The sequence below is a fragment of the Simochromis diagramma genome, unplaced genomic scaffold, assembly GCF_900408965.1.
Source record: "Simochromis diagramma unplaced genomic scaffold, fSimDia1.1 OVJJ01000483.1, whole genome shotgun sequence".
Classification (NCBI taxonomy): Eukaryota; Metazoa; Chordata; class Actinopteri; order Cichliformes; family Cichlidae; genus Simochromis; species Simochromis diagramma.
In genome coordinates this window covers 4,872,829-4,897,874 of record NW_024386835.1, presented here as the reverse complement: position 1 = coordinate 4,897,874, position 25,046 = coordinate 4,872,829, and the positions used below count along the sequence as shown (strand labels likewise).

Genomic DNA, 25,046 nt, shown 5'->3' with positions numbered 1-25,046 from the left:
AGCTTGCTGGTCATGAAAAGGGCAAATCAAAGGGTTGCTGTTTTGATACAATGGATTAGATCTATTATGCATCTTAACTTGAAGAATCCAGAGCAGGAATTAAAGGAAGTGATTTAAAGTAGCTGCAGCAGCTGAAGTGGTGCAGAGGTGCCCAAGGAGTTGAGGATTTGTGTATTTTTTGATTATCTTTATGCAGTATGCACGGGCACACACATGCTTGCAGTTAGTGGGTTGGGAAAGTGTTGTAAAGCAGAAAATGGACTGTTGTTAAAAATTATTGATTGAATTAATTTAGTGTGACCATTCAGGCCTACCTAGTGCCCTGGAACTGATCTAAATTTCTGTCTGTGGTCCTGTAGCCTATGGCCAGTTTATTAATAATTTTTTATAAGGTGCACGGACACACTTTTGCTGCAGTATGCGCCTTCAGAGGTTTAAAAATGCAAGTGTGCTTCAGCCGAGGGCAGTATGAATCGAGAGCTCGAGCGGTTTCACGAGCAGTAAGAAACTTGTTGAAGTCAGGCACTTGTTGAAATGGAAAATATTCATCGAGTATCCAGGGATGGGATGAAAGAAAGAGCCAGAGATGAAATAAAATCTGTTGCTACAGCGAAAAAAATTCTACTTCTCACATTCATACTCATACATATGCTTGTGCATCAATCAGTAAGCAGTGTGGGTGTCAGCACTCTCCCTCAGGATTAAAAGACTGTTTTTTTAAGAGAATGAAAGTGAGTGAGCGAGTAAGCTCAATGTAGGAGGTCTGTGTCAAACGCCAGTCATGTAGTGTGCATGTGTCCCTCAGGCTGACGGCAGAATACAGATAAAGTTCCTCACTGGCTGCTGGATTGGATGTGATGTTTTCTTGAGTGCGCTGCAGCGTGCCTGCCCGTGTCTGATAAAAATAGTGAGAGGACACTGTAGCAACATGCAAACAGGAATTAAAATGCATTTGTGTATAAAGACACTCGAGCCCTCACTCCCAAACCCAGCCTGTCACATCTACAATCTCACACACATTCTTTTGCTGATTTGCCACTCGGCACATGACCAAACATGAGGTGCAAGCTGCAACATTAAAAAGCTATTAAGCTATCATTAGTGGCGCCATGGCTGCCCAGTGGAAGGCCCGAGGCTCTGACAACAACAGCAATCTACTGTTATAGCATCTAAATGTACTGTAATGAACCCACTGTGTTTCAGAGATTAGCTACAGCTCATGTGCCAGAGATCAGTCAGGCCCCATCTCTGTCAGTCCCCATCTCCGCACACAGGGAGAGCCCAGAACACGGACCGGCAGCAGTAAACAAGTAGTACTACAATGCTAAACAGCGGACAAGTGATTTATATTTGGAGCTTTAAAAAGCGCTACATTTCATGATAAACAGCAGTGGGAGAAAATGCAAAATCAGGCCCATTTGTTAGAGAAAGTGGGAGTACTACAGATGAAGAATACGAGCTGTTTTGCAGTAAGAATTAATCTCACAGCATCTGCTGCTGGCCTCTGATTTATTTGTGGTGTATAATGTTTTTTTTGTGGTCTTTGTTTATCTTTGTTTATCCACAATAGCCGTAGGTCACCCACCCTCACAGGTAATCTCTCTTAGAGATATGCTAGGGTGTAAGCATAAGAATTCCATTAACTGGTTAACTGCCAACAATAACAATACGTTTCAGCGTAAATGTTTTCATTAAGTTCCAATAAAACTGTTTTTAACAGCACTTGCTCTGTTCATATTATTGGAAGTTATCCGTGTGATCTTATAAGTCAAAGTCTGACTTTATGTGGCTGTGTAAACAAGAAAGGTTCAAATCGAAAGCCTGAACTCTTGGCTCACAGGAATTCCTTTTAACATGTTTCAATTTAATATGAAATTCTGATGGAAAAGCATAAAAGGTCCCTGTAAGTGCATCCAACCTTCCTCAGAACATATTAGACAAACCGAAGCCCCAAGCTCAAAGCATACTTTCTGTTTGGTGTTCCTCTGAGGCCGAAATGAACCTGAAGCATCTGACACATTCCAGATGCTGTGACAGGTATCAGAAGACGTTAACTTGATGACTATTACTCATGCTAGAATTAGACTTGGTAAGCAGATGACACTAATTTTAGCAAGACTGCTACTAGATGGATACGGTACATTGATTACAATGTCTGCGCACGCACACACACGTGCGCGTAGTGGATCATTAGGTCGTGTTTATAGATAAAGCTGGAGTGGACTCTGGGCCAAGTGCCAGAGCTTGACAGAGCGAGACCATATAAGCAGGTGACATTTACACTACGCAGACTAAAGCATTAGATAGTCATATGTCTAAATCCATTCCTCGTATAAATAAATGGAAAGTATTTTGCCAAAATATTATACTATACCTCAAGAAATAAGCTTTTTGTCTTTTCAGCACCAGTGTCGAGAATTCTCACATGCATGAGCGCATGTATGTGTGAGAATGTAGTGGACAGACAGTGAGTCCTAACTCTTTTAGACTCCCACTGAAGATAATTTTTGCTGATCTTTAGCAGTTAGATGGTGTCTTATGTCTATGTGAAATGTCAGTATGAAAAAGTCCAAAACCATTAAATTTCACATTTGAAAATCTACCAAAGTCTCCATCCGTCTGTCCATCCATGCACTCAGCTGCCCAGCCAGTCATTTTCTTAATCACTTGTCCATTTCAGGGTTCAGAGAGTTCTGGTGTATCCCGCAGGTGGAGTGCACACTGGACCCAGACAGCCAGTCCATCACAGGGCCCACATAAAACTGACGCAAAAGCTGAATATTGTTAATTTTTTTTATTTTATTTTATCTTTATTTAAGCACTCAATTTACAAGAAAGAACTTTTTCAGACAGCATAATAAAATTACAATTATAAAAATAAAAAGAGAAAATTATGTAATGTTTATACCATAACATGTTCCAAGTTATGATTTCACAACATTATTTATGAGTCTGCAAATGCAATCGATTGAAAGACTTAAATTTAAATTGAATATACACTGAAAACCCCAGTAACTGTGACTATATGTCAGTAATGAATACATAGATGCAAAATGCATTTTTTTTTTAATTTGTGAGATTTTCTATATTTCCATGAATGTCAGACAAAAATGTCAGATTTTCCTAAAAGTAGATACAGAAAAATCTGCATTTATCAGGGAAGATTGCATGTGAACTTTTAATTTGAAAACTATTTCAATCAGTGGTTTGAAATTCAACCTGTAAGCTGATGTGCCAGTTTTTTTCCTGCAATCATACCCTCACATCAGACTCAACAGTGGCACTTTGGATTTGGAAAAAGAGGAAACAGATGTTGAAGGTCATATTTTAACTGCTGTGTGAACAGATGGTATCGGCATGTGCGATTCCCAGTGCAAAAGGAGGTGTGATGGTCTTTCCTGGTGACACTGTTGACATTTTATTTAGCCAACAAGTCCTCACCATTAAGTGTGAATTCCTTTAAGACTGTCGGGAAAGCTCCAGGAAACGACCTCAAGAAGCTGGTTGAGGGAAAGCCAAGAATCTGCAAAGCTGCTATCAGACGCACAGTTTTGATGTCTTTAGTAATGTTTAAAAAACAACAACAACAACAGAAAAGCACAGAAAGGACAATAACCAATAACACTGGCAGTCCAGATGTCTGACTGTCACTGTAAAAAATATACACAACTACACAAACTACAGTATGTCAGAAAACGTGAAATGAAAAGATGCTTTTTCATCATTCAGTATTCAGTATCCTATTGTGTGATGCACAAACAGCTGCATCCATCTGTTGCCCTCCTGCAAGCTGTGAAGACAAAAGTGGAGAAGTAGGAAGCAAGATCAGAAATAGGCCACCATGACTAAAATCACAAAGAACTAACGATGAACATTCCCATGCATCCCTACAGGATAGTGGCACCATGCAGTTTTGTGCCAACAAGCTGGACAAAAAGGACTTCTTTGGCAAGTCGGACCCTTTCATGGTTTTCTACAGAAGCAACGAGGATGGAACGTGAGTGCTGCTTGTGATTTTGTCTTGCATTGGGAAGCGTTTGAGGAAGGCTCCTTAGACATAATCCATGGAGCTCCAGTCTTGGTGCGGTGGTCTAATTCAAAGGTGCTGCATTTGCCATGTTAAGTCCATGATTGAAATGCACAACATTTAGTGGAACAGTACAGACAAAAACAGCTAAATATGATTATTAGAGAGGAGCTGGAGTGGTTCATGAGGTGCGTACACCCCAGAAAGCTGTGTACAGAGGCATCTATCCAGTTCACACCACAACCACAACTCCCATGACTATGCCTTACATAAAACACTCCAGGAGAGCAAATTGGAAAAAGAGGCAATTAAAGTAAGAAGCATAAAATGAACAGATAAAGAAAAACACTGCATCTGCACCTGCCTTTTAAACCAATAGGAAAAACAGTTTCTGAGGCAATTCACGTAGGGATGCACAAGACTCTCCTATCTCCTCACGCTTTCCCAGAGTGCTGTTTAGCCTCCCAGAGGGCTTTGCAATTGTCACGGAGTCAGCGCTATCTGCCAACAGATGCTTTACCAAGTGTTGTGTTAGTCTAGTTTGAGTTTTTTTTCATGCATTTTTCTCTTTATGTTAACAGCTTGGGAAACCAATCCCCATAGGCATGCTACATGTTGGTGGCCAGAGGAGGTAAAAGTTAGAGGCTCATGGTTAAATGAGTCACAGGGGTCTGAAAGGCTTGAGGCAATTAGTAGTGCATGAGTAATCCAGGCCTTTGGGTAAAAAGGCAGGATTAAAACTGTGATACGTTGTTGCTTTTTAGGAGGTTTTTTTGACTGCAAAAATTTTAGATATCAAAGGAATCCATTAGCATATCATAGTCTCACCTGCGGTCAAAGATAGGGAATTAAAAAGCTAGACAAAATATAAAATTATTTGTTATGGTCTAAAATATGTGAGACTGGCCTAGCCCTATTTAAGACTGCAAGATTTTCTTTATTGTTTTGCCCATCTCCTACATTACCTGCTTCTTCCCTGCATAGTTTTGTATTTCTCTCTGGCTTGTGTAAGCAACAAAGGACAAATTTTATTTCGCTGTTTTCTTGAATATATTTGATAACATTCGTTCTCCTTCTCTAGGTTTACTATCTGCCACAAAACAGAGGTGGTGAAGAACACATTAAATCCAGTGTGGCAACCTTTTACCATCCCAGTACGAGCACTCTGCAATGGAGATTATGACAGGTACAACAATTTACACTTTCTTATCTGCATATCTGCTGTTTTACCCACACTGTTGCATTTGGATCTGTTGACCTTCTCTTTCTACCTGATAATAAATATAATACACACACCATGAACAGTCGGTAATGTTGAAATGAGAGATGGTGATGTAGGAATAAATTTACAATTCTCTTTGAACAAGCTTTTCTCTTATTAAATTAAACAGTTAAAAATGCTGCTCTTGAAGGTATCAGCCAAGTTAGCAACCAATTGCTGACTGGCTGTGAGTGGTTGCTGAAAGTTGCTGACAATCACTGTAAAATTAATTGCTAAAGCCCCATTCATACAGGCCTAGAGACCAGTCATTGACTCTGGTAACTGCCAGTTGCTAGGGAAGAGTGTATAATCCTTGACCTGTTGCGATTGCTAGAGGTTACTGCTAGTTACTATTGTCAAATAAGTTGCTAAGAGCTCCTTACAATTGCTTTGGTCACTACATGGTTGCAATCGTCACCCGTAGTCTGTAAGGAAAATGCTGAATAGTCAGCAAACACTAGCAAACTACTTGCCAAGCTTTAGTGAAACTGTGAGATGTGCGATGCAAACCAGAAATGGAGACTATTCGCCTTCACAGTGAAACTTGCACCTTGAATATGAACGATGGTTTAAATTGCACTTTTTCAAGTTTCACTAAAGCTTGCAGTGAAACTACAAGGAGTAAAACTTAAGTAGTTTGCTAGTATTTGCAGACTAGTCGCTATTGTTCATGCAAACCACAGCAACATGCTAATGACCAAAGCAATTGCAAGGAGTTTTTGTGTTTGCTAACTGGTCTCTGAGCCCGTGTATAGTAGTTACGGGTTAGATGCGAGACTGTCCTCAGCTGTCAATGTCTTAATTCAAGCAGCCATTGTTTTAAGAGTGGCCAAGCTACCGTTAGCACTGTAAACCACATACGTGTGGGGTGAAAGCAGAATGCTCATTATTCAGACAACACAAGGCTGAACAAATTGTGAGTCGATAGGAAAAAAAATTAAAGGGCATCCATGTGACTAATATGATGGTTAACGAATTTAGAAGCATTTTAAATACACTGTCATGATTCAGGCTTCTTCCTCTTTCTTTGTTTTTACACTGGATTACATTATTTGCCAAATATCTAAAATAATGATGGGTTGCTCTTCCCTCCTGGCACATAATTAATGCAGATATGTTGTGTCAGAAAAGTAATGAACTCCCTTTCCTCATGGGGTATCTGCCTGCTTCTAATTTAGAAGACAGTTCTGAGAAGAAAACAAAGTAAATCATGAAGGAGCTGTGAGGATAGACGAAAAAAGTTGTGACAGATCACTTTTGTGGGGGGGGGGGTGTTTTTTTTTTTATGCATCTTTTTCCTGCCTCTCTCTCTCTCTCTTTTCTCAGCTATCTCTCTCAAAGGTGTCTGTCGTATCTTTTTTTGTATGCAGTGAAAGTAATTACAGAAAATGCTGAGAACCTGGTGTGCGCTTAGAAAAATGAGATGAATCCTAAAGAAAAAGGGACATAGCTACTGATGACGCGGATTTTATGGATGTGTGGGATTGCCTCAAGATGCGTTTCGATAAATTTCAGGCGAAACTGTGTCAGCCAGCCAATCACACAGAAGTCCGAGAAGTGCTCGCTACCCTGTCAGAGCCAATCATACACAAGGGACTGAGCTGGACATCAAAGGCACTTCCTTAAATGTTCCTGTGCTATGAAAGCATGAACACGTATACACACATGCCCACACAGTATAATGAAATGTGACAAGCCAAAAGCTGAAACAGCAGGAGATTCTGTGTGTCTTGAAATATCACCAAGACAGTGCTATAAACAGGTTATACAGGGAGTGCAGAATTATTAGGCAAATGAGTATTTTGTCCACATCATCCTCTTCATGCATGTTGTCTTACTCCAAGCTGTATAGGCTCGAAAGCCTATTACCAATTAAGCATATTAGGTGATGTGCATCTCTGTAATGAGAAGGGGTGTGGTCTAATGACATCAACACCCTATATCAGGTGTGCATAATTATTAGGCAACTTCCTTTCCTTTGGTAAAATGGGTCAAAAGAAGGACTTGACAGGCTCAGAAAAGTCAAAAATAGTGAGATATCTTGCAGAGGGATGCAGCAGTCTCAAAATTGCAAAGCTTCTGAAGCGTGATCATCGAACAATCAAGCGTTTCATTCAAAATAGTCAACAGGGTCGCAAGAAGCGTGTGGAAAAACCAAGGCGCAAAATAACTGCCCATGAACTGAGAAAAGTCAAGCGTGCAGCTGCTAAGATGCCACTTGCCACCAGTTTGGCCATATTTCAGAGCTGCAACATCACTGGAGTGCCCAAAAGCACAAGGTGTGTAATACTCAGAGACATGGCCAAGGTAAGAAAGGCTGAAAGACGACCACCACTGAACAAGACACACAAGCTGAAACATCAAGACTGGGCCAAGAAATATCTCAAGACTGATTTTTCTAAGGTTTTATGGACTGATGAAATGAGAGTGAGTCTTGATGGGCCAGATGGATGGGCCCGTGGCTGGATTGGTAAAGGGCAGAGAGCTCCAGTCCGACTCAGACGCCAGCAAGGTGGAGGTGGAGTACTGGTTTGGGCTGGTATCATCATAGATGAGCTTGTGGGGCCTTTTCGAGTTGAGGATGGAGTCAAGCTCAACTCCCAGTCCTACTGCCAGTTTCTGGAAGACACCTTCTTCAAGCAGTGGTACAGGAAGAAGTCTGCATCCTTCAAGAAAAACATGATTTTCATGCAGGACAATGCTCCATCACACGCGTCCAAGTACTCCACAGCGTGGCTGGCAAGAAAGGGTATAAAAGAAGAAAAACTAATGACATGGCCTCCTTGTTCACCTGATCTGAACCCCATTGAGAACCTGTGGTCCATCATCAAATGTGAGATTTACAAGGAGGGAAAACAGTACACCTCTCTGAACAGTGTCTGGGAGGCTGTGGTTGCTGCTGCACGCAATGTTGATGGTGAACAGATCAAAACACTGACAGAATCCATGGATGGCAGGCTTTTGAGTGTCCTTGCAAAGAAAGGTGGCTATATTGGTCGCTGATTTGTTTTTGAATGTCAGAAATGTATATTTGTGAATGTAGAGATGTTATATTGGTGTCACTGGTAAAAATAAATAATTGAAATGGGTATATATTTGTTTTTTGTTAAGTTGCCTAATAATTATGCACAGTAATAGTCACCTGCACACACAGATATCCCCCTAAAATAGCTAAAACTAAAAACAAACTAAAAACTACTTCCAAAAATATTCAGCTTTGATATTAATGAGTTTTTTGGGTTCATTGAGGACATGGTTGTTGTTCAATAATAAAATTATTCCTCAAAAATACAACTTGCCTAATAATTCTGCACTCCCTGTATATTTGAGAGTGGGCGAGAAATCAACTTTGTGTGTCAGTGTTTTGGTTTTTTTTCCTTTTTTTTTTGGTTTTTGTGTTCCTGTGAGAGGGCAATGGGGAGGCCTGTCAATATTTTTAATTACATAGTTTGCAAGATCCTTTAATAAATAATCTTTACAACCTCTGTCATGGTACATTATCGCCGAGGATGTCATTCAGCAAACATAGCTCTTTAGGCTGTCAGTCATTTTGAACCAGTATGCAATTACTGCTTACAGACATCAAGTGAAGGAAACCTTCCAAATATTTGAAGTGTTAATGTGATGCAAAGAGCCAGATACAACAAACACATCTAATACTGTCCAGACCTATTTAAAATTGTACAAGTATGAAACATTTGTCTTTTAAATTGGGTTTTGAATCTTGCAGTTTGCAGTTGCAGCCAATTAGAACAAGTTGGCTTAAAGGGAGAGGAGCTGAAAACAACTCGACTCAGACAATGAATGAGCTGTGGGAATGCACCGACGCCCATCGGATATAAATAAGGATTATTTGGAACTGTAAATCATGCAACACTACTCTAGAATAAATATATAGACATAATCTGTGGACTGAGCCCTCAGAAATGGCTGCTATTTAATGCCATGAAAAAATATTTGCTCTCTTCTGAATTTCTTAGTTTTTTAGATATTTGTCACACTTACCTGTTTCAGACCATCATCAAAAAAAAAAGATAACCCGAGTAAATATAAAATGCAGCTAATTATATAATGATTTCAGGTATTAAGGGAACAAAGCTATCCACAAGCATTTGAAATAGTTGGCAAGTCTTTCAGATCACTCTTTAATTTAGCCACATTTTTGAGCATGAATGACCCGTTTAGGTCGTGCCAAAGTATCTCAATTGGATTTCTGTCTGGATTTTGACTAGGCCACTCCAAAACCTTCCTTTTGTTTGTTCTGAGCCATTCAAAGGTGGACTTGTTGGTGCGTTTTGGATCATTGTCCTGCTGCAAAAATTGGGTGTGCTTGATCTTCAGGGGGTGAACTGATGGTTGGACATTGTCCTTCAGGATTTTCTGGTAGAGAGCAGATTTCATGGTTCCATCAGTAACTCGTTCCAGACTTTATTTCTCAGCTGTTTCTTTAGTTTTTGGCATGGTGCATTACACGTTGAGATCTTTTAATCTGCTTCACTTTGTCAGACGCGTTTTATTTAAGTGATTTCTTGATTTAAAAAGTCTGGCAGTAATCAGGCCAGGGTATGGTTAGTTAACTTAAACTCTGCTCTCAAAAACAATGGAATTAATTCGTGATTCAGCAGGCAGGGCTATTACTTACAGCGTCGGGTATATGGAGAGCTTTTTCCCTCTTAATAAATGAAATCGTTATTTAAAAACTTTGTTTTGTATTTACTCAGGTTATAGTTGTCTGATATTAAAATCTGTAACTGGAAACATAGAAATGTGAAAAATATGCAAAAAACAAAAAAATCAGGAAGAGGGTAAATACTTTTGAAGACACTGTGTGTTAAATGCAAAGCCTATTTTATCATGTTTGTCAGCTGGATGAAAGGGGGAAAATGTGCTGTATGATGTAGCTTGTTAAGCTATCACAAAGTATTTTTCTACCCAGGATGTATAGTTTAAATATAAAAAAATCTTTTGTTTCTGTATGATGCCTAACATTAGCTAACACCATAGTCTCAGTTTTCCGAGAATATCTTGTTAGCTAATGACATTTCTGTTTCATTTGTGCTTTCTTTGTCTTTGCAGTGACGTTAAAGCTACACCTGGTGGACATTTAAGCCACCTGTTTGGTGTACGGCACATTATGATGATTTATTTCTGAAGTCTCTTCCACTGCAGTTTGAATAATTCTTTTCCAATACACCAACTTTTACACTTCAACACGGAGGCATATCTTTGCAGAATATAAATGGGGTTTTTTTTACGATAGATGACACACATGGATAAAGCAATAACCTGAAGTAAATGTGTTGTTTTCTTACTTATTCTTACATTGTATGCCTTTCTCAGAGAGGCCTTATCTCGTAGCCTGAGGCCTTAGTATTTCAAACATTTCCTTCAACATAATGTCATCCTAACCTTCCACATCTGGAGCGAGTGCAGAAGACTTTCCCTATTCTGGCGTGAGTGTATCAGGGTGTAGAGACAGCGTCTGTAGTTCCAGCTGTTTGTTATGTGCATCTCATACTCTGTGTCTCATTCTGAGCCCATCTCATGTTGACGAAGACATCGAGGTATCTCTACACCTTGCCTCCATGAGTCAGTGGATGACTGACTGCTGATTATGCTTTCCTGTATTAGTTGGCACAGTTGGTCCCACTTCCTGCAAGATTTTCTCCTCCAAACAAGACAAACAGCCACTGGAAGCCAAATAAAAAATAGTGCTGCACATGGTCTCTCCACTCTATTCAGCTTGCCATTTATTTTAATAGGTTTTAAATGTGAGACCATGTTGAGCTTCCCAGGCTACGCCTTGTCCCTAAAATAGTTTATATTGTAGTGATGTGCACTTTAGGCATGAATCTATGAAATTCCAGTGATTCAAACTCTCAAATCAGGTGATGAAAAAATGGCATTTCTGTTTCATTTTCAGTGTCTTTGTTAAAACCTAAACTTCCAATGGGAGCTGACTGTAAATATTTCAGTGACAGCCGTATGTTGTTTTGGCTGACTTCCCCTCCAGTCACAGGACACTTTTTTTTCAGCCAGTGTGGTGTTGCATCTAAAAACATCCATGTGCTGCCAAAGGAGTGTCCGAGGGCTTTAATGTATTCTACTACTTCTGTTGAAATAGTTTCAAAAGGCTGGTGTTGTCAGTCTCCCATTTGGGGAGCACAGCTAATGGATGACCGTGCCCTTTTAACACCCCATCAGTGGACAAACTGAAAAGATATGACGGAAGGGGGTCTGTCACCGCAAGACACATCCATCTGTGAGTTTAAATTACTCAGCATGCTTTGGTTCACATGCAACCTCTCTCTCTCTCCTCAAATACAATTAAAAGCCACACTGCCTCGTTATAAAAGCAAGACGGAGAACAAGTGGCAGAAGGAGGCGTGAGCATAAAAGCTGAACTTTTTAGCGACGTGACAAAATATTTGATTTGTTGAGTTTCTCTTATATAGCCAGCTGGATCGCTCACAATAGCGGGCTGTTGAATACCTCGTAGCAGGTGATAACAAGGAGCTGCCAGGTGTGTACTCAGCCTACAATAGCCCAGATGGAGCGGCCGCTGAGAGGGTATGCTTATAAAGAGGTAGACTTCATAACAGTTTTCAAAACTTAACCAGAACTTTTGGAGTTGAATAGCTCAAAAAAAAAAAAAGATAATTTTTTTAGTTTTTTTGTACTATTTCTAAATTCAGTGTATCAGTGAGGCATTTTTCCACCACAGAAACTCCAGCTGTTTGGCATCACTGGAACGAGTGAGTTTTTGAGTCATAACTAATATTCTCGATTGTTATGTTTTACGATAAGTAATATTCAGTAAGAGTAATATTTACCAATCAGAGATAACCAATCGCTGTCGCCGCGTTTCTTCGTGTCCACTCCATTCTAAATCAGGTTTGGGCTTAACCGTGACCTTTTCCATTCACATTTTTCAGCTTTTCCCCAGACTCGATGCAGTTTTACCCAGACTACTTTGTAATGCTACCTGGTGATGGTCACCGCTTTGAAGGCTGAAGTCAGAGAACAAAAATCCTTGTGCAGGAAGCACCACAGACTGCATAAAAGACTTTAATGTAATTGACTGCAGCTTTACCCTGCAAGATACGCACTGATACATATCTGTGGTTGTTTTGAAGCAAGTATAAACTAAATCCCCCTGTGCAGAGTGGGGTACATGGTGTATTACTGCATACACGCACTACTGCACCTCAGCTGTCATACAGAAAGTGCTGCTTGTTATTGTTAGGAAACAGCAAATGGAAATCCCAGATCAATCCAGGAACTACTGGCCAAAAATATTTTAGTCAGATCAGCTGGCAGTCTTCTAAAATACCCTGCAAACAAGAAAGTCAAGGATTAACAAAAAAAACCACCTTTCAACTTTGCTAGTGAGTGTCAGGATGGCACAGTGATTAGGCAGGCCATCCTTCCGGTGGCAGCAGAATCCAGTTGAATCCCCGGTGACAGCAAGCATCTGATCCTTGAACAAATTTAAGCAACAAGACGACATATTGGCAAACAACAGGCGAGTGAAAATGAAGGAAAGGAAGCAGATGAGATGGAGAGGGGGGAGAAATGAATGAGAAAAGGAAGACATTTAACAGGCAGCAAAGGTAAGTCGAACCGGAGAAGGAAAAGCAGAGATCCAGCGTGTCAAAGGCATTGTTCCAGTCAAGGAGAAGAAAATGAGGGAGTGTGAAGAGAAATAAGACAAGTGGAAGACACTTCCAAGTTGTTCTATATTCAGCTCCACAATTGGTTGTGTAGGAAAATCTCACCTTTCTAGTGTATTTCATCAGTGTAGGCGGTACCTAAGGTATATATTTAAACACTAATAAATAAGTTCAAACACCAAAAGAGTCATTTCTTCCTCATTAACATCCTAGCCTGGGTGACTCAAACATCATCTATTTTTATTCCTGGCAAAAGATCAGACAGATCTGTGTAATTGGAGCTGAGGAATTGTTCGGTATCAAACGCGGTCTCCCTTTTTGTCACTCAATTATATAGGCCCCCATTACTGAAAATGAGTCGCGTTCATTAAAGATGCCTCAGAATAGTAGCCAAAGATATCACTGGCAGATTAGTTTTGGAGTGTATATTGTTCTCAAGGTTCAATTGAGCCACCCGAGGATCCGGGCCGTCCGTGTGCTTTGATACGGCTGTAAGATTACAGAGATTTAAATTAAAGTTGTGTCAAATGTTAGAAGCAGGTCTGATGTGGTCCTTTATTGGAGTAGCATGACATACACTTAAGCACTTGTTACTCAATTTGTTCCTGTATATAGACTGGTGAGAGGATTACGTAGTTTTTTTTCCTCTGCCCATTATTTCTATTTCCCTCCCTCGAGGAGAAGCACCATGTTCCTACCATCGAAGATGACAAGCACATTTTGAAGATTACCTCAAAAGAACAAACTGTCACCACAGAGTGACAGGGGCCATGTGGCTGGGAAGGTGGCTGGGCTCATATCTGGCATCTTTCAGTTATGCAGTGACAAGAAAGAAATCTATGATTTACTGGTTGCTTATATTTTCTTTGGATCTGGATGGTGTCAGTACTTGTGTAACTCGAAGTCGGGGAGGGAGGGGAGGTATGGGGGTTAGATCAATGTGACTCCGAAATGAAAGAGCCGAGAAAAGTTTTCGCTTCTCTGCTGGGACATTGTTTCTGCTGCATTTGTGTAAAATGTCATCAGTTTGCAAATGGCAATTTTTTTGAAGGGAGCGCTTTATACGAGTTGACGTTTTCTCTTGCAACATGCAGCCAGCAGCTCAGCCTTGTTCTAATGTTAGCGAGTATCCCTGTTAGAGAACCGAGTGACGTCTGTTTTAACTGATTTCGGGGCTCCCTGAGCACGGTGTCAAAATATTTTCTCCTGGTAAAGTGTAGCTGTTTTTCATGTCCTTAAAAATAACCTTTGATAAAACTGTTGGCGGAGACTTGGGTTTATTTTTTTACACAGAACAGAAGCTTCACATATGCACTGCAGTGTATTTATTTTAATCTCTTTTGTCCTCAGAAATAACTTTAATATCTGTTTTAAAAATCCACTTTTAAGACATTGCAGAATTGTTGTAAAGATGCCGTTTGGATTCTGTAGTTGTAACAACCAACTGACAAAACAATCCACTGCATTCACATTGAACGACGTCAAAAATCTGCCATTTAGTGAGGAAGCCACCAGCATCACAGTGGTACACACATAATATTACTTTGGCTTGGTTCTCATTTCAAAAGTTTGACCCATCAGGACATTAAAAACACATTCTGATCCTTAGCAAGTCTTAAAATTGGGTAAATGTGACCTCTGATAAAAAATAAAACATTGCGTTCTTACACATCTGATTATTTATTTAACAAAAAACAAAATGCAGAAGCAGCATAAGTACCCCATAACTGCTTCCATAGGAATTCAGAGGGCGAATAGCAGGCTGATAATCAAATGCATGTGATTAACTGATCATCAGGGTGCGAGCACCTCTGTAAAAGCAGAGGTTTGCTCAGTTTGCAGGTCTGGGGCATTCGAGTGTGTCAGCAATGATCTTAGAGCGGTAATTGTTGTTTCACATCAATCTGGGAACTGTTAGAAGGCCATTTCCAAACAATTTGAAGTCCATCATTCTACAGTGAGAAACATTATTCACAAGTGGAAAACATTCAATCTTCCCAGTCACCAATTTTGCCAGGAGTGGACGTACCAGAAATTTCACCCCAAGGTCAGACTGTACAATGTTCAGAATTACAAAAAACTCCAGAGCTACACCTCTGCAGTCTGCAGGCCTCAGTTAGCATGTTAAATGTTTAAGTGAGTGACTGTAGAAGTAGAAAAAGTGTGAACAAGTACGACTTGTTTAGAAGTGTTGTCATATCTGTGTCGTATCGGAACAAACCAATAGACTTCTTCAACACTGTCATTGAATCATGGGTAGACTTCAATGCTTCTGCATTTTGGCTTAGTTTTTGTTAAATAATTGCGCAGTGTGATATGTGTTGTGTTCTTGTTCATCTTTGGTTGTATTTACCATCTTTTAGGACCTGGTAAGGACTAGATAATGTTTTTATTTTGTCTTAATATGAAAAACTTTCTTTTTACAACCACTTTAAATAATAATTTAAGTTTTTTGTACTATAAGAAGGCACTAAGAAACCATAAGACACCACTTAGAAACTGCTAATAAACCTGTTCATGCCACTGCATGAACAGGTTTATTAGCAGCAAGGTCATAGTTAATATGCCTTTTGGGAGCTTGCTGTTTTCCACTTTCACTCACTGCTTGTTTAGGCAGACTGAAAATAACTTAATTAGGTCTGTGGAAAGAATTGTGGTTTTGCTTAGTTTATTCCTCTTTCACACACCTCACTACTCAAGAGTACCCCGTACATTTCAGCGTGATCCTGACCAACTATCCATGTGTAACAACGAAGGAGCGAGACTCTTCCCACTCCTTCAAACGGTCACTTCTTCGCGCTTTGACACAAACCTTTAACCTCACACGATCAGTCATCATATGAGCAGGCTTTCTTCTCAAGGTCTGGGGTTGGTTTGATGGAAATTACAGGTTACCTAGGAGCTCTATAACAACTGTCTAAACGTCAAAACAATGTTCACCAAAGTGAAGAAGCAAAGCAAAAGCAAATCTCTACTTACTACCTTGTTTTATTGCATAAAGAAGCATAAAGAAGCACCCTCACGCTCACCTGTAGTCTTTCCATTTCTAAAAACCTTTTCCCTAAAGCTGCGTACACAGTTAAGCGACTTGCTTGCTTTGAAGCTGAAAGCCGGTCGCTTGTAGACATTCCAGGCTCAGGTTGTCCAGGTTATCCTCTAGCATATTTATCACCTGGACAAATGTCAGTCAGTAATATTTTTCACTCCTGTTGATGGTCGCTTCAGTTTCTCGACAGGAAGCCCATTTCACATCAACAGCGGTTATAAAGTTGCCAAATGTACTTTCTATTGTGACCAGCTGACACATCACTGCAAATTGCTTCCAGTGTGTACACAGCTTAAGTATCTTTTGCTAAATATTGAATCCACATCTTGTCCAAAAAAGTTTTTAATCACAGCTAACATTATTATGGGTCGTGTTTGTGTGTATGTTCTGTTTGGTTTCCCCAGAACAATCAAAGTGGAGGTGTATGACTGGGATAGGGATGGAAGGTGAGTATATTAACCAAGAAATTACATGACTAGTCAGAACCTGAGAAATCTTTAATGTACAGTTACTTTTTAAGACCATATTTAATTATATGTAACTCACTCTAACTTGCTCTACAATAATCTCAAAAGGCCAAGAACTCAAGGTTCAAACTTTACTTGAGAATGTTATAATTTCCTATCACGAAGTTCCAGCTTATCCCAACCCTCTCCCCTGTTATTTGTAATAGAAATGCTTCTAGTTACTGATGCTTCTCCCCCTTTATTTCTTATCCCAGCCACGATTTCATTGGGGATTTTACCACCAGCTACCGAGAGCTAGCTCGAGGGCAGAGCCAGTTCAATGTGTATGAGGTAATTCCAGCATTCTCACCATTCACGTGCGTGTCTAGAGGCTTCTGAAGTCTAGAAACCCTCTACACTTGGGATCCTGGATCCCATTTTTGACAGGACTGACATTGCTGTCTTTGACATCATTGCATTGTTTTCTATTACATTAAAAAAAAAAAACTCCATTTCATTTGATAGTCTCCACTCCTGCAAAAATCCATAATGAAGACACACTGAAAAAGTTATTCCATACTTTTTTCTTATAAAACAGTATTTGAGCATGTCTGCCCACCTCCTCCTTCCAGTAATACATCAAATTAATGGTTTCTTCTGCTGATGTTCTTTTAAACCCAAGATTTATTTTGCTGCTATAATCACCTGGATGCTGACACACATAAAAATACAGCTATTAGCAGCAGCACGAAACAGGATTAATAGGGGAACAATCCAGGGATTTAGAATGATCAGAGCTATTTCTCAGTGCTTCTCAGGGGACAGCTTACCATGTCTCTTCTCTTAATAGCATACAATTTGGCTCTGTATGCAAATTACAAACACATCTCATTTAAATATCTCATTCTGGGGATCTGCTTTTGCCAAAATGACATAGGTGTATCCCATGTTTACATAAAAATCCCACTTTATTTTGGGCAGAATAGAATGCATTGCATTAATCTAAGAGGCAATGCCTTTATGCTAATATTCAAGATTAGGATATAATATTAAATATTTAGGCGACCATCTTTAATGGACAACTATTTTTTGAGGGGGGCAGTTGAAAGCTAATATCTTAGCAAAGAAGACATGTCAATACCTTTACGCCTCTGTGATTCGGTGGCCTTCAGCAAAGGATGAATACCTGTCTTTTATATGTCAGCTCCATTATACGCTACTGTTGATTCCTCTCTGCCTCCCGGGGAGACTGAAAGGCCCTTTAGTTTTTGCATCAGCAGATTGTTCAGTGTGTCAGACAAATTGCCATCCCTCCACGTTAAATTAGGGGCTGTCACTTCCATGCCTAGCAGCCATAGAGAATTGAGGTAATGAGCTGAGACGTCTTTGGTCTTCAGATTGACAATTCCGTCTTGTTTTGGAGCCGTTAGAATACCAGTAAAGCAAATGTACACCTCGCACCTTGAGCCCGTCTCATCCCATCGAGTCATTGCAACCCGAGATTCATGTTTGAATTTCCAGTCTCCAGTAATGTCACTGACGTGCATCCATTTCTAGTTATTCTAATCTTCCCTTGCAGGAGCGGCGCTTTCTTATAATACCCATCTATTATTTCATAAACACGCGCCCTTTCTCACCTCACTGGTTTCCTTGTTGCTCCTCCATCAGTCATATAGACACACTCACTGTTCCATCCTGCCTCCACGCTGCATACATCTGTGTGATGGCACGCAGTCTCTGTGTGCCACCCACACGCATGCCTTCATTACATTTGTTGCCTCCAATTAGGGTGGAATTATATCATCAAACCAAAGGGTGTGTATGTGTGTAAAAGGAAACATTGCTTTAGAGTGTGTAAAAATACATCTGGCCCAGTGATGTAGTATTTATTTATTTTTTTTGGTGAATGTAAGGGTTTGGTATGAAAGAGGCCGCTTTACAGTTTGCATAAAATGTTTGCAGCTAATAATCACAGCCCAGAATCAGTTCTGGTTTAAAGGCATTTTGTGTTACTGACTCTGGTAAGCTAGTGGCAGTAATAAATGTATAAATACTTTTCATATAAAGTATTTCTATGCTCAGCACATGATGGACTGGATTTTGGATTTCCTTTTCCTTTCCTTGTTTCTTTGTAGGTGATTAATACCAAAAAGAAAATGAAGAAAAAGAAATATGTCAACTCTGGAACAGTGAGTACAGTTTCAACACTAATCAGGGCTGACAGACTGCCGCTTTTCTGTTTCACACCTACTTTTCTTCTGTTAATGATTCCCTCTTTAATTTTCATGCAAGTGTTGTGGAAGACTTTGGAAGGTGTGCTTTCTATATCTGGACAACAGCATGAAGCACTGTACATGTTCTCTTTAATTGTTCACAGACCTGTTAATTAAACATGACGCACGATTGAGGCTACGTCTACACTAATACACCGGATAATTTGAAAACGGCGTTTTTGTCTAAAAACGTTGTTTTCAAGCGTTTCTGACCAGTTGTTCACCAACACTGAAATGATCGAAAACGCTACGTTCCTGTATTGCACATGGGTGAAAACGTAAGATGATTCGACCTGCCTCATTTCTGTCTGCTGTTTATTTACTTTCTGGCTCTTTGACGTTGTGGCAAAATGTCAAGGACAAGCACAGAGTTTTTTAAATGGACTAACAATGAGGTGGAGTTCTTGCTGCGAGTAACACAAAAGTACAAAGTTGCAAAAGCGATTGAGATTTAAAGAATTTGAAGAAAAGCTATCTGGAGGATGTACAGACTGATATAAATCTTTAATAGGGCTGTCAAAATTGAGAGCAAACGAACAACTGCTGTGTAATGCCCTCCGTAATCTTAGTTTAACTGGTCACATGACTGCGACGCGAAAACAGCGTTTTCAAATGTATCCGCTTTGGAGAGCGTTTTCAAAACGTGGTGTTTTCCTTGACCGAAAACGCCGTCTCAGTGTGGACGGGAGGCCAAAACGGAGAGAAAAAGATGCATTTTAAAACAAAAACGTATTAGTGTGGGCATGGCCTGAGTATATGGTACTTTAGGTAATTATGTTAAAAGAGAAATTTTATAATAAAAATGTATATGAGCGGGACAAAAGAAGGCTGACAGAACCTTAAAGACATGTGTTGAGTAGCCACCACCAGCAGCCATTTGTGACATTTGTGATTTCCACAGAGCTTACCTAGCAGCGTGGCTGTGAACACGTAATGCGTACAAATTTATCTCATCTTCTCTTCAAACGTCTCCTCCGGCAATGCAAATGAGTCTTTCATCAGAAAGCGGCCAGCTCACATCTTTTACCAGAGAGAGCATAAAGTGCTCAACTAAGACATGATGTGGAGTTTATTTTGGATTAAGAGGAAAACATCAATACCTCTGCATTTAATCAAGTGTCTATCCTTGTCTTTAATTTCAGGTGACCCTGCTTTCCTTCTCAGTGGAGTCGGAGTTCACCTTCTTAGATTACATTAAAGGAGGGTGAGTGGGAACGACCACCTTCAAACTGAAAGAAACCATGAAATTGCCTTTTACTTGTAATACCTTACTATGACTAAAAGCCTGTCGTAAATAACGCCTCTGTCGAAGCATAAATCAAGGGAGGGAACATTTATAACTAATGCAGAAATACTTGGGTGGTTTCATCTTTGCACTTAATGATGCAGAGTGAGGTCACCGTTAAATATTTGTTGATTTCCCAGAAGTTGAAAGCTCAGCATCATATTTATTAAACCATGCTTGAAACACGAGCCTCTTGGCACATTTGTAGGACACTGAATAATATCAACATGTTCCTTTCCGATATTTGCTTGTCTTCCAGCTCCGATTATTCTCCAAGAACTCTGTAGAAAAATATCTGGCACTTTAATGTTCAAACAATAATTTGAGCCTTTGTTAACATACCAAAAACCGTCTGTGTGGTCTTCATTAAAAATGTTATTAAAATACTTTCCTATCTTTCATGCAGAGGGATCAAAAGTCCAATGTTCCACTGCAACTTTGTTAAACTGACTAATAAGTTCATAGCTGGAGTTATCTGGGGCATTCAAACTCCAAATGTATATTTAATGAGTTCTAAAAGATAAACGGTACAGTACCAGCCCTCCAACTTCAGTTAAGCTTTAACACCGGAGGCTGATGTGTGAATATCAAGTCTTTCTCAGGTGAAGTGTGTCTTTCAGGCGGATTGGGCTGTGCTTTGATCTCAAATGTCCCACAACAGCAGGGCAGCTGTCAGAGTTTTTATGTGCTGTGGCAGAGCTGACAAGTGTGACACATTTCGCTGACAGTTCCTGGCGTTGGCTGATTTATGATACAATAACCTTAAAGTTTAGTGGCCTCTCTTCAGAAATATCATCCTCATCAGTCTGGCCCCTAACATTACTGTGGTGCTTACTGAAAGACATCTGAGAGCTGGTTCTTGCAAATGTGAAGGCTCTTTTGAAAATGGATGTAAGTTTGTGAAAGTGTGCCACTTAAGCTGTCCAAACCCTTTGTAACCACAAAACAGGAGAAACACCTCCATCACTGCCATCGTTTCTGCTCCAGCTGTTAAAGCACTTTTCTGTAATATTTAGCTTTACAGCTTTCATCGGGATAAAAGTTGAAGTATGCCTGCTTTTACATCTCATTTTAAAGCCACTGTAATCATAAAAGAGCAAGAACAATCTGACTATTCAAACAGCTTTAAAGCTTTCCACGTCAGTGTAGATCTCTTTCAAACTCAGCAGCACAGAGACCGTAAAGAGGTTAAAGACTGAGAGGACATATGAGGAAAATCGTTCAAACATACCTTTTTACCAATCACAAATTTGAAATAGGATGTGTAACAATTGTATTGTTGTGAATTAACATAAATGCAACACAAACTGTTCCCAGCGACCTGTAGGGCGAGAACAGAAGAACGTGCATAATCAATGCAGCTTGCAGAAACATACTGTGTATTTTTTTGTTCTAAATAATTATCAGTAAGTAGAGGAATATTTTAACTAGCAGCTTGCAAAATGCAGTAGTGTTGTAGTTGTGTTATTAATTGAAACTTCAGACATGCCGTGTGTGACAAATGTATTAGACCACCCCACAATGTAAGATGTAAGCCTGCGGTCCCCGACCCCCTGGCCACAGGCTGGTACCGGTCCGTGAGTCGTTTGGTACCGGGCCGCGAGAGTTGAGGCTCGGGTGTGAACTGTATGGTATTCAGGGATTTTATCGTTTTTTATCGTTATTTTTTTATCGTTTTTATCACTAACTCGGTTTCCCTGGGTCCATGTAATGAATAAATCTTTTTTTTTGGTATCGGTACTGGTTTTATTTTGTTGTATTTATCCGCAACACCTTAAATGCCGGTCCATGAATATATTGTCGGACATGAACTGGTCTGTGGAGCAAAAAAGGTTGGGGACCGCTGGTGTAAGCCACACCTGCTTTTTAACAGCACTTAAGGATTTATCCATCAGCGTTAACAACTCTATAATCAAAATGTTTTTAATGCTAAAATATAATTATTGTTGTTGTCTGTGAATTTCCTACTGTTTTACTGAAAAGCTGGAAAAAATAGTGAAGCACATTATAATTTCTTGATGAAGATAATTACAGTCGTTTACTTGAATTCCTGGACAGATAAAAATGAGTTTTAGTGGGCAGACAAATCCAGTGTGCAAGCTCAAATTTTGGTATAAAAATGTAAATTCGCTTTGTTATTTGCCTAAAAAATAACAAAATAATTTTTTTGTTTTAACCAAAATTTTTGACAGATTAAAAAAATACTTGCGTGTTCTTACTTTCATGAGAGGTGATCAAACAAATTAATGTAAATGAACATAAAAAGTAAATCTCACGCTGAAGAGCTCTGACTTTCCTGCTGTAGATGTACAATTACAAACCTGCCCTCCCAGACACTAATTATTTCCAAAGTGTCCTAATGAATGAATAAAATGAAGTTTAATTAATGCTAAGGTGAGCAGGGTCAGGCTGTGGCATATTCTACGTCCCTACCTAAAGCTGAAAGGTTAATGTGAATCCTTAAGTCATTCGTTTTTATTATCATTCTTTTGCTGTTCTCTCTGGTGACTTTCATAGATAATGAGAGGCTGTCGTGTGAGCCCCCGAAGGCCTCGTCTCATTGTTGTAAATTAGAAAGAAGAGGGGAGTGCTTCATCAGCAGGGAAAATTGGATTATGATTTACTCTTAAGTGCTCCATCAGTGTAATTGCTTGTTACCATGCTCCATCTCTCAGAAGCTCCTCGGCACCTCCGGCTTTTCTCGTGGAGGTGAAAGTCAGATAAACAAGATAAAAGAGTGTAATCACTTAAATGTTGTTTGACAACTGACCGTACTTTGTATATTGATGCAGTTGGTATTGACAGTGAGGCCGATCGATATCGTCATATGAAAAGATCGCCATGCCGTATGTGATCTCCCTCGTGTCTCTTGGGGTCATGTGTGGTCGTTGGTATGAGCATGGAAATTTAATGAGCTCTGGCATGTTTTTATTGTTGGCTGCTTTCTGTTGTTGATTTTTTTTCCGATGTCCTCCCCTCCTTACCCCTTCTAGGACTCAGATCAATTTCACCGTGGCCATTGATTTCACAGCATCTAACGGTGAGTGATACTAACAGCAAAGTGTGTATGGAGAAGGGGGGTCGGGGATAAAAATATTTAGCATTGCTCCAAAAGCATGGCATGTCCAAATTCACAGTGACACAAACCATCACTGCAGGCATGCACGTTGTACACATAGTGTCTCTAACAGCCGATGGCCTTGAAAGTTCTTACTATATGTTTTTTGAGAGCTTAAAGGGTAATTAGAGCAGGCGTCTAAGTTTTAAAAAGCAAATAGCATCACACTTAACTGTCATTACACTACTTATTCCAGTAATTATGACTGAATGCAGTACTGCAAAAGATTTATCTACAAGTCCTAGCTTTCAGCATGAATCACAGTTATTAGGGGGGAAATATAAGTTTCCCTCTTTCCTTTTTTTTGATTTATCACAAACACACCCCTAGAAGAAAACTTATTTCCTCCCTCAACTTATACCAGCCTGTTTAGTAAAGCTAGTGTTTTTAGAAGAACTGAGCAAAGATTTATGAGCTGCATCAAGCAAAACTCTGATTTTACATAATATAATGTATTTCTATGCATGTTTTCATATGTTTCAATAAATCCCTATAACTATTTACCATTTTCCTAGAAGACTATAAAGAAAGGAGGGTTTGCTCAAGACTTTTGCACAGTACTCTATCTGTGAGTCCATATTTGAAACCACCTTCGAAGGGTTGTGAGCCACAGATGGTGTTTTCAATCAACTTGTGGCTCCAGAGTATCTGTTTAAATCTCTAGCAATAGTGTCAGATACTAATGTCAGTTCTGCTTTTGTCAACCTCCATCCCACTTTAAAGACCTGCTGCATCAAAAATATGTTGTTGTTTTTTACAGTAAATCTGCCACCGTTTCCTGTGAAGGCTGGATGTTAGAATGGAAAGCTTAGCAGCTAATAAGAAGGGTGGAATATAGCAGACAATCATTTCTGTGCTGCTTCGAGATTTGCAGTTGTGGTGTTAGTCCAGGTGATATGCAATTTGTTGTTATACCCCGGGCCCTGATAAAGTCACTTGACCAGGAAAGCAGCAGGATTTGCGCTGTCAGATAGAAAGTAATAAAACTGGTGAGCACATATCACCAGCAACCTCACTGAGGGCAATGACAGCAACATTTTCTAAACACATCCAAAATATCCCAGCTGGGCAGTTAATACTGAATGACTTTATGATGTGCCGTTACAGCGGGGCTGTTTAAGAAGGTCACAGTTGTTGATAAGCTTACAGTTTGTTACGACTAACAGGGGTGAACATCACAGCTCAGGCTCACTGCAGTTATGTTAATGTGATCAGTGACCGCAGCTAATTGCTATTTTTAAATGTTAGAAAAAGTCCCACCCAAAAGCAGCACCTTCGATCGATTGCACCTGAAATGTGACTTCGTTGCTTGTGCATCAAGATGAGCTTATGATTGATTTATTTGTCAACAGGTAACCCCTCCCAGTCCACTTCACTGCACTACATGAATCCCTACCAGCTAAATGCTTACGCCATGGCCTTGAAGGCTGTTGGGGAGATCATTCAAGACTACGACAGTGACAAGATGTTCCCGGCTTTAGGCTTTGGTGCCAAACTGCCGCCCGATTGGCGGGTGTCACATGAGTTCCCACTGGTATATGTCCCCCACCTCATATTACTTTTGACTGAGTTTAGCTGATTTTAAATGTTTAGCTGAATAATTTCTCACTTTGACAGTAACTACAGTAAATATTGTTTAGGTTTATTTGACTTTAAGAATCTTGAACAAATAGAAATCTTGTTTCTATTTTTATCCTTTTCAGAATGGAAACATTGAAAATCCATACTGCAATGGTATTGAAGGCATCTTAGAGGCATACCATCAGAGTCTAAAGACAGTGCAGCTGTATGGGCCGACAAACTTTGCTCCTGTGGTGAACCACGTTGCCAGGTGAGAGATCCATCCAAGCTGGTGAACTCTAACAGATGCTATTTAAATACTTTTTGGGACTTTCCACATAAGTTAAAATGATTTTA

General features: G+C 39.8%; 1 protein-coding gene across 3 annotated transcripts in view; it reads left to right on the top strand.

The window, feature by feature from the left end:
- Positions 1-25,046, top strand: part of cpne5b (copine Vb) — a 132,032-nt gene that overhangs the window by 92,424 nt on the left and 14,562 nt on the right. For all 3 annotated transcript variants that reach the window (XM_040029275.1, XM_040029276.1, XM_040029277.1), the window contains 9 exons: positions 3,894-3,997; positions 5,109-5,213; positions 16,412-16,453; positions 16,729-16,804; positions 18,589-18,642; positions 19,869-19,930; positions 23,005-23,051; positions 24,482-24,663; positions 24,833-24,960. In XM_040029275.1, the coding sequence (XP_039885209.1) occupies positions 3,894-3,997; positions 5,109-5,213; positions 16,412-16,453; positions 16,729-16,804; positions 18,589-18,642; positions 19,869-19,930; positions 23,005-23,051; positions 24,482-24,663; positions 24,833-24,960 (800 nt within the window). The remainder of the gene's footprint in view (positions 1-3,893; positions 3,998-5,108; positions 5,214-16,411; positions 16,454-16,728; positions 16,805-18,588; positions 18,643-19,868; positions 19,931-23,004; positions 23,052-24,481; positions 24,664-24,832; positions 24,961-25,046) is intronic.